We start from the raw sequence: 14,001 nt of genomic DNA, 5'->3' as shown, positions 1-14,001 counted from the left end.
TTTTTTTTTAATGTTTTTTTTTAATGTTTATTTATTATTGAGAGACAGAGAGACACAGAGCGTGAGCAGGGGAGGGGTAGAGAGAGGGGGAAACATAGAATCTGAAGTAGGCTCCAGGCTCTGAGCTGTCAGCACAGAGCCTGATGCGGGGCTCGAACTCACAAACTGCGAGATCATGACCTGAGCCGAAGTCGGTCGTCGCTCAACCGAGCCACCCAGGCGCCCCTCTCACTGTGGTTTTATTTTATTTTTATTTTTTTATTTTTTAAATTTTTTTTTTCAACGTTTTTTATTTATTTTTGGGACAGAGAGAGACAGAGCATGAACGGGGGAGGGGCAGAGAGAGAGGGAGACACAGAATCGGAAACAGGCTCCAGGCTCCGAGCCATCAGCCCAGAGCCTGACGCGGGGCTCGAACTCACGGGCCGCGAGATCGTGACCTGGCTGAAGTCGGACGCTTAACCGACTGCGCCACCCAGGTGCCCCTCTCACTGTGGTTTTAATTTGCACACACCTAAGAGCTGACGGTCAAACAACTTTCCACGTGTTTATTTGCCATCCCTACACCCTGTTGGAAGTGTGTGTTCAAGTACGGGGTTGTTTTACTCCAGTCAAATGTTGAGAGCTCTTTGTGTATTTGGGACACAAGTCCTTTGTCAGAGAGGCAACTTGCACATGCATTTTCTCCTAATCCGTAGCTGTCTTTTCTCTTAATGGTATCTTTCTGGAGCAAAACTTAGTTTTAGTGAAGTCTTATTTGTTGAAATGTTCTTTTATGAATTCTTTGCCCCACACTGTGTGTTTTCTTCTTAAAGCCTTACATTGTTAAATTTTATAATTGTATCTAAGGTCCATTATGAGTTAATTTTTGTGTAAGGTGTGGGGTTGAGGTTCCTTGTTTTAGCCTGTGGACGTCCAGTTGTTCCTTTACCATTTGTTGTAAAGACTATCCCTTTTCCGTGGTCAACTTTCTCAAAAATAGTAACATTTGTGTGGGGGTCTGTTTCTGGACTCCCCAGTTGCATGCATCTGTGTGCTCATCTCTTTGCTAATACAACACTATGATTACTTTGCTTGTCGTGTTGATTACTGAAGCTTTGGAGTGAGTCGAATCAGGTGTAATTTCTCGGACTGTGTTCTTTCCAAAATGGTTTTATTGTCTGTATTCATCTTTCCATGAAAACTTTTTACTTGTCTGTAAGTATAAAAAAAATCCTTTTGGGATTTTGATTGAAATTGTGTTCAAACACAAAGACAGATTTGTGGAAAACTGACATCTTGAGTCGGAGTCTTTCAGTCCATGAACATGGTATGCCTCCGGTTCTAATGATCTTACCTCTTGGAAGTCCAGTTTTCCCAGGGGATGTTTCTTGTGCATAGCAGATGGTCAAGGTCTACACTGGTTTGTAGACTGAAGTGTCCCCCTTCCCCCCCACCTTTTTAAACAAAACCAGAATTCCTTCGTTATTCTCTGAGAAACTAGTCTTCCTCTCACGAATTTATTTATTTATTTAGTTTTTAGAGAGAGACAGAGCTGGGGAGGGACAGAGAGTGAGGGACACAGAGAATCCCAAGCAGGCCCCATGCGGGGCTCAAAGTGATGAACCATGAGATCATGACCTGAGCCAAAATTAAGAGGCAGATCCTTAACCAACTGAGCCAACCAGGCACCACCCTCCACCCCCCACCCCCGAAATCAAACAATTTCTGTGGCCACTAGTGTTTTAAAAGGTCTTGGATTTGTCTGTTTATTGATAGCCTTGATGGGTCCCCTCAAAAGGAAGATGAGAAGAAGGTGTGGTGAATGGTGGTCGGCCTGCATCAATGTGTAAAAGAAATCAAACAATTTAGTCTTCTGTTCTAGGTTGCTGTTTTTTGCTTATTAACTTATTATTTCTTACATTTGCTCTGCACTCAACATGGGACTTAAATTAATGACCCCGAGATTAAGAGTCACATGCTCAACCAACTGAGCCAGCCAGGTGCCCTTCTTAAGTTGCTGTTGGTGGTTTTATTCAAATAAATGAACCCATTTGAAATTGGTTGTGTTTGACTGCTTTTAAAAAGTTTTAATTAGCACAATCAAGAGTTTGCTCACCCCGTGTCTGAACTCATCCTCAGCCCCTAGACTGCCTTCTTTGTAACCAGTTCTTCAGGAAAACCCACACATTTAAGTAGATGCTGCCATTTGCCACGGTGTAAAGAGAACTTTCAGGACTCCATTCCCTCCTGACTCCACGTGTGCAACTAGTGTGTCTTTTTCCTTCTCTGGTGTGTTTTCTAAGGACTCTTGGACTGGTGTCCTGCCTTAGGAAGTATTTGGGTTGTACCTTTTGCACCATGGTTTGCTTTGCTGTGTGTGTGTGTGTGTGTGTGTGTGTGTGTGTGTGTGTGTGTGTGTGGTGCACGCGCCTCTTGTGTTTTTACTTTTGGATGAGGTAGTGCATATTCTCGGAACCATTGAAATGACACGGAAGCCAGAAGGCAAGGAGAAAGCGCCTGATTCCATGGAAGTAAACGTGCACATAGCGTGTGGTGGGTCTTCTGTCCCAGGTAACACACACAGCCTTACTCATTGTGTAAGGACACCCTGGTGACCCACTCGGTGATTCGTCTCTTGGTGGGCATCTCCCCTCGTGACTGTTTTACTTTCCTTAAACCTACATGAATGTAGAGCGGACTTCACACATCAGTCAGTTTTGTAGATCACTGAACATTTAAAACACCAAAATGTTGCATATTCATTTTAGAGGACTGCTGCAGGAAGCCGAACAGTTCCGCTCCAGCTGGTGTGGCTCAGTTCACTGTGCACGCCACTGACCCTGCGTAGCCTCAGAGACCTTTGTGATTTCTGGAACTGTTTTGCCCCCACACAGAATAGCCCGTTTCTGTTAAGATCTTGTCTCTGTCTTTTGCATCCAGCTTTATCGAGCTCTAATTCGCCCTGTAGGTCATTCATTCACTGCACGCAGCTCCGTGGCTTTTAGTGTATTTACAGTTGTGCACCATCACCACGGTCAGTTTGGGAAGATTCTGACACCACACGAGCCCCTGCACTCCTGAGCTGCGACCCCTCCAACCTCCCCATCTCCCCAGCTCCGGGCGAGCGCTGATCACCGTTCTGTAGATTTACCTGTTCTGGACACTTCATAAAAATAGAGCCATTAACTTCTCTGTAAAAAATGGTGCTTCAGTGTAAAGCCTATGCTTGTGGAGATCTTTGGGCATGGATGCTAGTTTTCTTTGGAATGGGTTCCTAGGAATGACATTTGAGTAAAAGGGTATTTGGCATTTTGGTTTGAATAAATACAGCCCCTAGGTCGGATAGTTGACAGCCTTTTGACCCCACTCGTTTTGTGAGACCCACAGCATCAAGGGGGCATTTCCAGTATTTTTCACTGTTAAGCTGTTAGATGGAAATGGTATCATGTTAGTGAGGGAAGTCGAGCATGTTTATTAATCATTTGTAGTTTATAGGAATTTCTCCTCTGTGGTAGTTGGATTGATTGTTCTTGATTTTTAGGAACTGTGTGTGTATTCTGGCTGTTAATCCTTTGGCCGTGTGTGACGCAAATACTTCCTGCCTCTGTCCTGTGGCTTCCATGAGGCTGGGTCTCTGCTGGGCCTGCTGGGACTCACCTTTTCTTTCCCGCCAGTGGTCTGTGCTATACAAGTTAGTAGTTAGTGCCGCAACTCTAAGCTCTTCGGTGGTGCAGATCGCAGGCCCCTCTCCGCGCCAGCCAGTATGCACGCCGGCCGGCAGAATGTGGGACGTGACTGGCAGTTAGGGCCATCCTCTAGGGAAAGGATGGTTTTTACATAATCACGCTAACCTGGAGGTCCCAAACAAATATTTTTATTTAAGGTACACGAATTTATATGTGGCCGTCTTTGGGGCTTTTATTTTCATACTCCTAATTTAAATCAGGATTCAGAGCGTGAAGCTAACTGTCAGGTCTCAACACAGCGGGTCTGCTCTGAACCTTCAGGCTCTGTGACTTACAAGCTGTGCGGGCACTGGCCTTGGCCCCTGCGGTGGCCCGCCAACGGCAGAGGACCAAAGCAGGCCCTGGTTAGTAGGCCAGGACCGTGATCTGGAAATGGGCTCCCGGCCAGCCTCATGGGGGATGGGTGTAGCCACATTGTGTATAAAATCAGAAAAGTAATGAAAGCCGAGCACTTTGGAGTGGTGGTATTGATTCGGCCGTGGTTTCATTGTTAACGATACCTCCAGCCTGGCAGGCTAGCCCCAAGGGGCAAGCTAGTAAAAACCAGTAACAAAACAAAACCCCCTCTTCCGCATCCATCCTCGGTGGCTTGGCAGAGGAACTTCTGACGGAAATAAGGAGCTTCTGACGGTCATGGGACCGACAGTCTCGACTCCGCGGCAGCAGACCTGGCCTGAGCAGTGGGCTGAGTAGCAGGAACCGACAGCCTGCGCAGCAGGGAACATAGGAGAAAGAAATTCAGAGTCCTTATCGGAGCGGAGCCTTCAGGGCCCTCCATGGCCTTGGCCCTGCCCTCCTTCTCCGTGGCCCACTGCCCTTGACCCTGTTCGCTGAATCCAGAATAGTGTGCTTCTTTAGGATGTCTGACAGCCCGGCTCCTTTTCGTTCCGTGGTCTTTACCCACGTGTCATCCCTTCCTTCAAGGCTGATGGTCCCGCGGCTCCATCCCTGTACTCTGTTTCCCCCTCTGTTGGAATTCTTCCCTCTTGTCTGCTCCCACAAGAAAGGAGCACCAGGAGACCGGGGTGGGGGTGGGGGGCTTATCTCTGTGCTCCCTCCAAGGCCCAACCCAGCGCTTGGCACATATGAGATACTTGATAAGCAGGTTGGCTCACTGGGTGCTGGCTCCACCCAGCCCCCCCAGAAATGGATGCCCTTACCTCTCGAGCTCTTCCCGCTCTTCCTGCGTTCAGCAAAGAAGTAATTAAAACATTGTCTTAGTTAGTAGTTACTGTAATTGCAGGCACACAGGGCCTGCCTGTGTTCTAGGGAGAGATGTTGAGTCCTGGGTAATGTCATGATAATGGATTAGAAAGGATCTTTTTGGGGGCACCTGGGTGACCCAGTTTGTTAAGCTTCCACCTTCGGCTCAGGTCATGACCTCACGGTTTGTGAGTTCGAGCCCCATGTCAGGCTCTGTGTTGACAGCTCAGAGCCTGGAACCTGCTTTGGAGTCTGTGTCTCCCTCTCTCTGCCCCTTCCCTGCTCTCTCGCTGTCTGTATCTGTCTCTGTCTGTCTCTCAGAAACAGACATTAAAAAAAAAAGAAAGAAAGAAAGGATCTTTTTGAAGCACAGTTGAAGTTTTCCAACTAGGACCGCATTCAGAAACTGCCTTAATTTTGTATTTTTTTGAAAAAATTGTTAACGGTTATTTATTTTTGAGAGAGACAGAGCGCGAGCAGGGGAGGGGCAGAGAGAGAGGGACACACGGAATCTGAAGCAGGCTCCAGGCTCTGAGCTGTCAGCACAGAGCCTGACGCGGGGCTCGAACCCATGAACCGTGAGATCATGACCTGAGCCACCGAGTCAGATGCTTAACCCACTGAGCCACCCAGGCGCCCTGGAAACTGCTTCTGAGAGGCTTCCCTTTCCTCCCCAGGCACAGAGAGTGACAGGAAAGCATCTGTGTTTCTCACAGCCCCCAGGCATGTGGTCTTTGTAACTGGGGAGGTGAGCATAGTCAACAGCCAGTGTTCCTGGTCAGTACCCGCCTCGTTCCACTCAGTGGCTGTGGGGGGGGGGGGGGTTCCCTTTAGAAATCACTGAGTCCTGGAATAGAGGAGGCCAGTTGCAGCTGCAGAGTTCTTGGGGCCCACCGTCCTCACCTTTACTGTCTCCTTGGTTGATTGCCACCCCCTTGTGACCTCCGGGTTCTGTTCAAGGCCTGGAGATGGTCCATGGTTCTGCCTGAGGCCCAGCCTTGCCTTAGAAGAATCCTCCACAGGGCCTGGCATTGACTCCACAGCAGCTGAGGCTTCCCGCGGTGCTGCATGTTTGCCCAGACTCTTAGCCAGGTCTTAGGGGTTCCGGTTTCTTAGGGAGTATGCCATCTCACCGTGGCCTGTGAGTCCCTGATTCCGGGGATGTCCTTGGAGCACCCGCCTCCCCAGCCCCTACACAGGGGGGCTGTTTGGGACTGCCCACCCCCACCCCCACTTGCTGGATCCCACAGATGAGTCACCTGCTCTGTCTCCCTGTATAGCCAGCCTTCAGCGGCTGCACTCTCTGTCTCAGTCGTGCTGAGTGCATCCTCTGTGTCTGCCTGTTGAGTTATCAGCTGTCATTTTGCTCCTCCGGGTGAACTTAGAGCTAGGTTCTGTACGTTAGGATTCATGCTGTGGACCAGGACGTCAAGATGTCAATTGTAGTTGAATTCTGCAAAGCAAGAGTGAAGGAGCTGTGTCTGAGTTGGAAGAGCTCTCCGGAACAGCGTGTGAGCGTAGTGCAGGACGCAGGTGTTCTGATGTATTGCTGGGCATTAATTGGCAGCGTTGTGGGTCTTGGTGTGTCCGTGTGTCTGGTGGACACACAGACCTACGCGTGTCTTAGCGAAAGTGAACAGGAGTAGGATTAATGTGTTACTAATTGCCATTGGAAAGAGCTTGGATAATGACTTGGGGGGAGGAGTCCCACGAGTTTGAGAAAGACTACCTGGTGTTAAATCGTAGCCCAACAAAAGTCACAGTACAGATTGTCGCACCATTCAATGGCAAAAAACAAAACCCGACTGGAGGCAGTCCTTGTCAGGGAATGGTTGAATAAATTGTGATATGGTATGGTGCTATTCAGAATTAAATTAATACGCATATTTATGTGCACCGACTTGGGGTAGCTCTAGTTTGTTCGTGCCCTGTGAATACCATTTTGTGTTCAGAAGAATTTCACGTACGTTGTTGCACGTGCATGTATATGAACCTTGAAACCTGGAAGGGGGCGCATGAAACAGTGGCTTCCTTCATGTTAGGAGTGAAGTGGAGGAGTCCTTATTTGCCCATCTTCATCCTGTACTGCTTGCCTTGGTGCTGTTAGCATTTCATTCTTTGAAACCCAAAAGTAAAAGTAAATAATAGAACCAGGACCTGCACAAAAATGTTTATAGCAGCTTTATTTCCAATAGCCTCAAATTGGAAACAACCCAGCTGTTTGCAGGTCAGATGGTATGTCCCTGCCGCGGAATCCTACTCAGCGATGTAAAGAAACCAGTTGGTGACCTGAGTCTCCAGGGAATTATGCTGAGTGACACAAGATGTTCCAAAAGGTTGTATGCCACGTCCATTTATGTAACATTCTTGAAATGACAAAAATATGGGGATGGAGATTAGTTGTTGCCGGGGGGTTGTGGGAGGGGGGGTGCACACTGGGAGCTGGGTGTGGCCATGAAAGGGCAACCCAAGGGTCCTTGTGTGGGACCCATTCACTGTCTTGACTCATGGACACGTAGACCTACTTGTGTCTTACGACTGCAAGTGAACAGGAACAGGATTAGCATGTTGCTTCAGCACCAGTGTCCTGGTTGTGAATTACATAGTGCTATGATTTTGCAAAATGGTACCAGGGGAAACTGGGTAAAGGGAATTGGATCTTTATTCTTTCTTTTTATTTTATTTTTTTTTATCAAAGAAAATTTTTTTTAACTTTTAGTGTTTGTTTTTGGGGGAGAGAAAGAGACAGAGTGTGAGTGCCGGGAGAGGCGGCGGGGGGGGGGGGGGGGTTGCGGGAGGCAGGCACAGAATCCAAAGCAGGCTCCAGGCTCTGAGCTGTCATCACAGAACCTGATGTGGGCTTGAACCCACGAACTGTGAGATCATGAAACTTTTAACTGACTGAGCCACCCAGGCACTCCTAAAAAAAATTTTTTTTAATGTTTGTTTTTTGTGTGTGTGTGTGACGGAGAGCACGATCAAGTGTGAGTGGGCAAGGGGCAGATAGAGGGAGACAGGATTGGAAGCTGGCTCCCTAGCTGACAGGAGAGAGCCCAGTGCGGAACTTGAACTCACGAACCATGAGATCATGATCTGAGCCAAAGTTGGCCTTTAAATGACTGAGCCACCCAGGTGCCCTGGATCTCTATTATTTTTACAGTAATTGTGACTCTGTAATTTCACAGTATGTTTAATAAGGAATGAAATCAGCCTGATCTGATAGAAATTTGCAGGAGTACGGGTCATGTTGAGAGTAGGCACTTAAAAAAACCACATAAAGAAATTCAGCCTTGGGGCGCCTGGGTGGCTCAGTCGGTTAAGCGGCCGACTTCAGCTCAGGTCATGATCTCGCGGTCCGTGAGGGCTGTGAGTTCGAGCCCCGCGTCGGACTCTGTGCTGACGGCTCAGAGCCTGGAGCCTGTTTCGGATTCTGTGTCTCCCTCTCTCTGACCCTCCCCCGTTCATGCTCTGTCTCTCTCTGTCTCAAAAATAAATAAATGTTAAAAAAAAAAAATTAAAAAAAAAAATTCAGCCTTTCCATAGCGTTGTCTTACTTTATTCAGGACCTCTTCCTCCTTTATTTCTTCTTGACTGGTGCCTCTGGGCTCATTTGGGGGCTCCAGTGAACTTTTAGTTTGTCTAAGGGGTGAGCATTTCTCCTTGAGGACAGACCACGTGGGCAGACTCAGTCTTGAGGAGGAAAAGCAGAGAATGCAGACAGGGTTCCCCTAGCAGCGGTGCCCCTCACATCCAGCTGTAACCCGAAGCCAGTGGGTCCATTGCTAAAGACGACTTCTGGTCTTCACCTGAGAATGTTTGCTCTGGGCCCGCGTTTATTTATGTATTTTGAGGGAGGGAGAGTGTGCATGTGCGGGCATGGGAGAGGGGGCCGAGGGAGGGAATCTTAAGCAGGCTCCACCTTCAGCGAGGAGCCCATCTTGGGGCCACGATGACCATGACCTGAGCCAAAATCAGGGGTCGGACGCTCAACCATCAGAGCCACCCAGGCGCCCTTGCATCAAACTTCAGATCCTGTTTCTTCTGCTGGTCCTGCCCCAGCACTGACCCAAGCTCCCTTCCAGGCTACCTTTTTCTGTCTTTCATTGTGTGAGAATCTCTGGCATGCTGGTGTGGATGCTTCATGCTGAAATTTCCCGCATATATCTTTAATATCAGTTACATTCCTTGCTTCTTAGGCTTACGGGTCTTCTCTTTTGTCTATTTTCTCTCTCTCTCTCTCTCTCTCTCTCTCTCTCTCTCTCTTTTTTAATGTTTATTTATTTTTGAGAGGGAGAGACTGACAGAATCCGAAACAGGCTCCAGGCTCTGAGTTGTCAGCACAGAGCCTGATGTGTCACTTGACCTCACGTACCGTGAGATCATGACCTGAGCCAAAGTCAGACACCCAACTGAGTGAGCCACCCAGGCGCCCCCGTTTTGTCTATTTTCAAGTGAACTTTTAATTTTGGATTAATTTTAGATTTACAGGAAAGATGTAGTTTGTGTACGGTGTGCCCATGTCAGCAACTAAGGAACTAGTAACCAAACTCCAGACTTCCTTTTTTCCCATTAACACCCGCTTTTTATTTCTGGACCTCATTACCTTTTGGGAGTGATTCTCTAAATTGATGAGGTTTCTTGAATATGTTCCTTGTCCGACACCCAAGAATTGGGGGGGGGGGGGAGGGGCTTTGAAAAAAAGAATGTTGAGGTAGAGTTCCTAGAGATTCTATGCATCACTCTGATGTGGATGAGAGAACCGTCCTGGCTCCAGCCCCAGCAGACTCTGCTGCTGAGCCATGCGGACATGGCGGGGAACCACAAGCTTGGACAAGAAGGTGACTTGGGAGTTCAGATGGGGATCTTTAGATGCTGATGGATTTCTAGAACCAGTAGTACCAATGTTTCTAAACTGTCCTTCTGAAGTACATTGGGGATTGCTAATTAAGAAATCATTATGCAGAAAGATACCCGTGTTCTCATTTACCGCGATAACCTCTGCTTCAGTAACAATCTTTAAAATGGGTTCAGGGTCTGGAGAGGAGATGAGGGGAGGCGGACTAAGCAGAAACCAGATGGCTTTTGCCTTGGAATTCCAAGTGAACCAGTGGGCCCGGAGTTGAGAGCGTGTGCTCTGCGTTGGCACTCCATATATTCTGGCCTCTTAACTGTGCTGTGGTTTTGCTCACTGGGTTGTAATCACTAGGTGAAAAGTTTGAGGGGGAATCTGGGGCCTGAGCGGAGACTGAATCGGAGGTGTGGCTCCATCTTTGTGGCTGACGCACCACCTGGTGGCAGTATACACCTCTTAGTTGGAAGGCTCTGAGGTCTTACTGTGGTGGTTCTCTGCCCCCCCTCCCCCCCCTTTTGGGGAGAGGCTTGAGTAATTTTTGTGAGGTGACAGAAAATGTCAAAAACGACAAATTGAAATTCTGCTTTGTCTGTTACTTCATCCAGGAGTGAGATTGAGATGCTGAGTTAGCACCACATCATTTCCATAGCAATCGGCCAGTGTTCTTTGTTGAGCGATCCTGTGTTATGACCTCACAAGTGGAAGTCTGTGGGAAGGGACGCAGAGTACAAGCATGGCCTCCTCAGTAGCAGGAGGAGATATATAGGCTTCGTAACCAGCCAAGCTAGCCTTCTGTGTGTTTCTAGTCTTTAGAAAAGGCATTTTGTGCCCCTTCTTATACATATTAAAATATATGTACATGTATATGTATAAATTGTGCCTTGGGTGCTTACCACAGGGTTTGTCATAGCAAGGTTAACCAGTCACAAGTAATGGAAATGATCTTTGACTGTATTTGAGTCTCAAAAATACATTTTCAAATGATAACTCCTCCTCCGCACCCCACCGCACCCCTACAGATATTTGGCACATTAGGGAACTTTTGTCTTTCTATTTGAGGCATTCCATATTGTCATTGGTGCTTGCCACATGTCCCCAATGTTATTTGAGACCATGTCTGTCAAAAAATTAGTGCTGTAGTTCATGTTTGGCCAAATGAGAGTTGACACATAAGGGAAAATTCCAATTAGATGGTATCTAAAATTCAGGAACAGGATCACTTTATACGTGGTGATAAATAGATACACACCCCAATCTTAAACTTCTTTGATGATAATGAAAGCAGACTTAGTATTTAAGATAATTCTGGAAGCCTAGTATAGAGTTTTTGTGGGCTTCGGCTGCTTTCATCGTTGAATTCAGGTCCAGGGATTTACTGTGTCTTAATTAAATTTTTAATCCTCTTGCTGAACTAGCTCATTTATGAGGAGCTTTTTTTAACTGGATATATTCAGTCCCTTAGGAGCTAGACTTGAGTTGTCAACTTTTTCTACTAAGGCCCCATGGCACTTGGTTGGGAGCTTCACGGGGCCTGTCGTTGGTCAAGTTTCTCCTATACATGGTGGACCAACCAGGGACTTTTTGTCATTTCACAGCCACTGGCTTAGACTAGCATCTCCATGCTTTTGGAGGGTGGAAAAGAGCAAGTGGGTCAGCCCAGCACAAATGTGTAACTTGGTGTGTAAAAAGGTGAGGTGTACTGCTCAGGAGAACCTGGTTCAAAAGTAGAACTCTATTTACTTTGCCTTTAGGGGCCTATGGCAGAGAAATCCCATCTTGCTAACACTAGGATGGGATCCCTTGTTTATAGATTACTAGCCTTTCATCAGTTGTCGCATTGTAGTTAATCCTGCTTCTGCAAAACTGTGACCCGATTTATTTATCTTCCCACACTGTACATACAGTAAAGTGCTGTGGAGGTAAGCCATAGATCTTTTGACTTGATCTTGATTTTTATCATTGCCATAACTTCTGGTGAGAAATACTCTTATTTCAAGTCACAAAACCCTTAAAGATACCTTGTTTCAGCTATAATCTGAATTCGTTTGGATGTCAGAATCTTTGGCATCATTGGGGCGCCTGGGTGGCTCAGTCGGTTGAGGGTCCGACTTCGGCTCGGGTCATGATCTCCCAGTTTTTGAGTTCGAGCCCTGCATCGGTGGTCTCTGTGCTGACATCTCAGAGCCTGGAGCCTGCTTCAGATTCTGTGTCTCCCTCTCTCTCTCTGACCCTCCCCCGTTCATGCTCTGTCTCTGTCTCAAAAATAAATAAAATTTTTTTTAAAAAAGTAAAAAAAAAAGAATCTTTGGGATTATGAATCAGTTGTCGAATTCTATGACCTACAGTAGTGCAGACTGCTTATATTTACACATCACCCTAGTTTTTAGGTGTGATGCTCTGTTTTGTATACAGAGATGATTTGTTTGTGCTTTTGTGCATTAAAAATCTTATTTTAGGGACGCCTGGGTGGCTCATTTGGTGAAGAGGCCGACTTTGGCTCAGGTCATGATCTCACAGTTCATGAGTTCGAGCCCCGCATCGGGATCTGTGCTGACAGTTCGGAGCCTGGGGCCTGCTTGGGATTCTGTGTCTCTCTCTCTGTCTGCCCCTCCCTGTTTGTGCTTTGTCTGTCTCTCTCTCTCTCAAAAATAAATATTAAAAAATAAATAAACATTAAAAACATAAGGCACTTGTAGTGGGACAGGTTTTGAAACAAGGAACTGAATTAAAATAGCAGGCATACGTGGAGCAAGTTACTGTGAGATAGTGCGTTCGTGTGATGTGTGTGTGTGTGTGTGTGTGTGTGTGTGTGTGTGTGTGCGCGCGCACATCCCACTGCTGCTCCTCCTGCAGGACCTCTAGTTGTGTGTTTGTGTGTCCTTCCAGTGTTTGTCATGGAAGGGGAAATGAGAATTTATCCGTTCTTATTCCAACAGACTGTCTCTTTTGTAACTGAGGTTGTGTGTGGTAAGATTTATTGCTTGGTATCTTTAAATTTTTTTTTTTACTTAACATAGCTTAGAGAACTTTACATTTAGGTACATTGAGAACCTTTAAAAGAAAACTGCTGTATAATATTCTGTCAGTAGAATGTGCCAGAATTTATTTCATAGGCCTTCATAGGGGTTTTTCCTCATACAGTGTTTTTAATGATGGTTAGATGTTAATTTAGGAGGATAAATGTGGGATGAAAGACGTTTCAAAGTACCTGGTTTTTCATGTTGATTTTTAAGCACAAATGTTTTAAGAGTTTTTAGACTTTGAGGTAATTATAAGCAAGAGCAAACAAGAATTTGTCCTTCTCCCCCACCCATCCCAGGTTTTTGTCAGGGTGTGGTGGTCGAGACCAGTTTAAAAATGTATATGTGTTTGTTTTTAAAAATACCTTTAGCACAATTAATTGAAGTGTATATATATTGATAGTTAAAGAATATCAGGATTGAAGTGATACAGATTTGGGTGGTAATATCAGTCTCTTGGCCTCCAAGGATTTTGAAGGTGTGCTTTGAGATGTGTAAGGGGAAAAGCATGGTTTATATCCAGAGATTCTTTGACGGATGTAATCGGATAGTTGGGGGTTTGGGAGAGTGTCTAGAGGGGAATGGCGAGGGTGCTGTCCGTGGTGCTGAATCAGACTGCCCGCTGATGGGGGAGACCTGTCGCAAGACTAGGACACACTTAAGTAGCGCTTTTCAAAACCACATCTCCTGTTTGTAGCTGAGACTGCTAATTTCGATCAGAACGTGTATAGGCAACATATGGGGGCCCGCATTAGTTGCAGTGACATGACATGTGGAGGATGGAGAGGGTTTACACATGGTGTATGACCCTTTTGGCCAGTGGAGGCTATTTAAATCCCAAATCTTGACATAGTGTTTTTTTTTTCTTTTAAGACAAGGACCTATGTCAAAGTAAGAAGATTGTGCATAAATAGTGATGAGAATGTTACATTTGGCATTTACAAACCCTATATTTGCCCCTCCTTGCTTCGAAGTTTTGCATCCGTGCCTTTGATTATGTGTAAATGTTTGTCAAGCCAGATTTCAGCAAGCATTTAGAATGACAAAACCTTTTTATGTGTTTCTCAATCCCTTCCAGACTCTTTATAAATGCCAGTCCTTCTAGGGACCCCCTTTCACACACCCTCTACCCCCTCCCCCAACTTCCAGTCCCTCCAGTTCTGGTTTTTGTGTGGATTTATAGTTTTTAATTATTACA

The 14,001-nt window shown here is 46.3% G+C and overlaps 1 protein-coding gene across 2 annotated transcripts in view; it reads left to right on the top strand.

Annotated features, from left to right (window-relative positions):
- USP7 (ubiquitin specific peptidase 7) overlaps positions 1–14,001 on the top strand; it is a 65,761-nt gene that overhangs the window by 17,558 nt on the left and 34,202 nt on the right. Inside the window, exon 1 of one of the 2 annotated variants that reach the window (XM_053894576.1) lies at positions 9,657–9,769. The exons of the other annotated variant lie outside the window; for it this stretch is intronic. Within the exon in view, the coding sequence (XP_053750551.1) occupies positions 9,676–9,769 (94 nt within the window). The 5' untranslated portion in view covers positions 9,657–9,675. Of the gene's footprint in view, positions 1–9,656; positions 9,770–14,001 lie in introns of those variants that run through there. 2 annotated transcript variants of the gene reach the window in all.

This window comes from Panthera pardus, unplaced genomic scaffold, assembly GCF_024362965.1.
Source record: "Panthera pardus isolate Hobbes unplaced genomic scaffold, ASM2436296v1 HiC_scaffold_5, whole genome shotgun sequence".
In the NCBI taxonomy this organism is placed as follows: Eukaryota; Metazoa; Chordata; class Mammalia; order Carnivora; family Felidae; genus Panthera; species Panthera pardus.
This window is presented reverse-complemented; position numbering and strand designations above follow the sequence as displayed.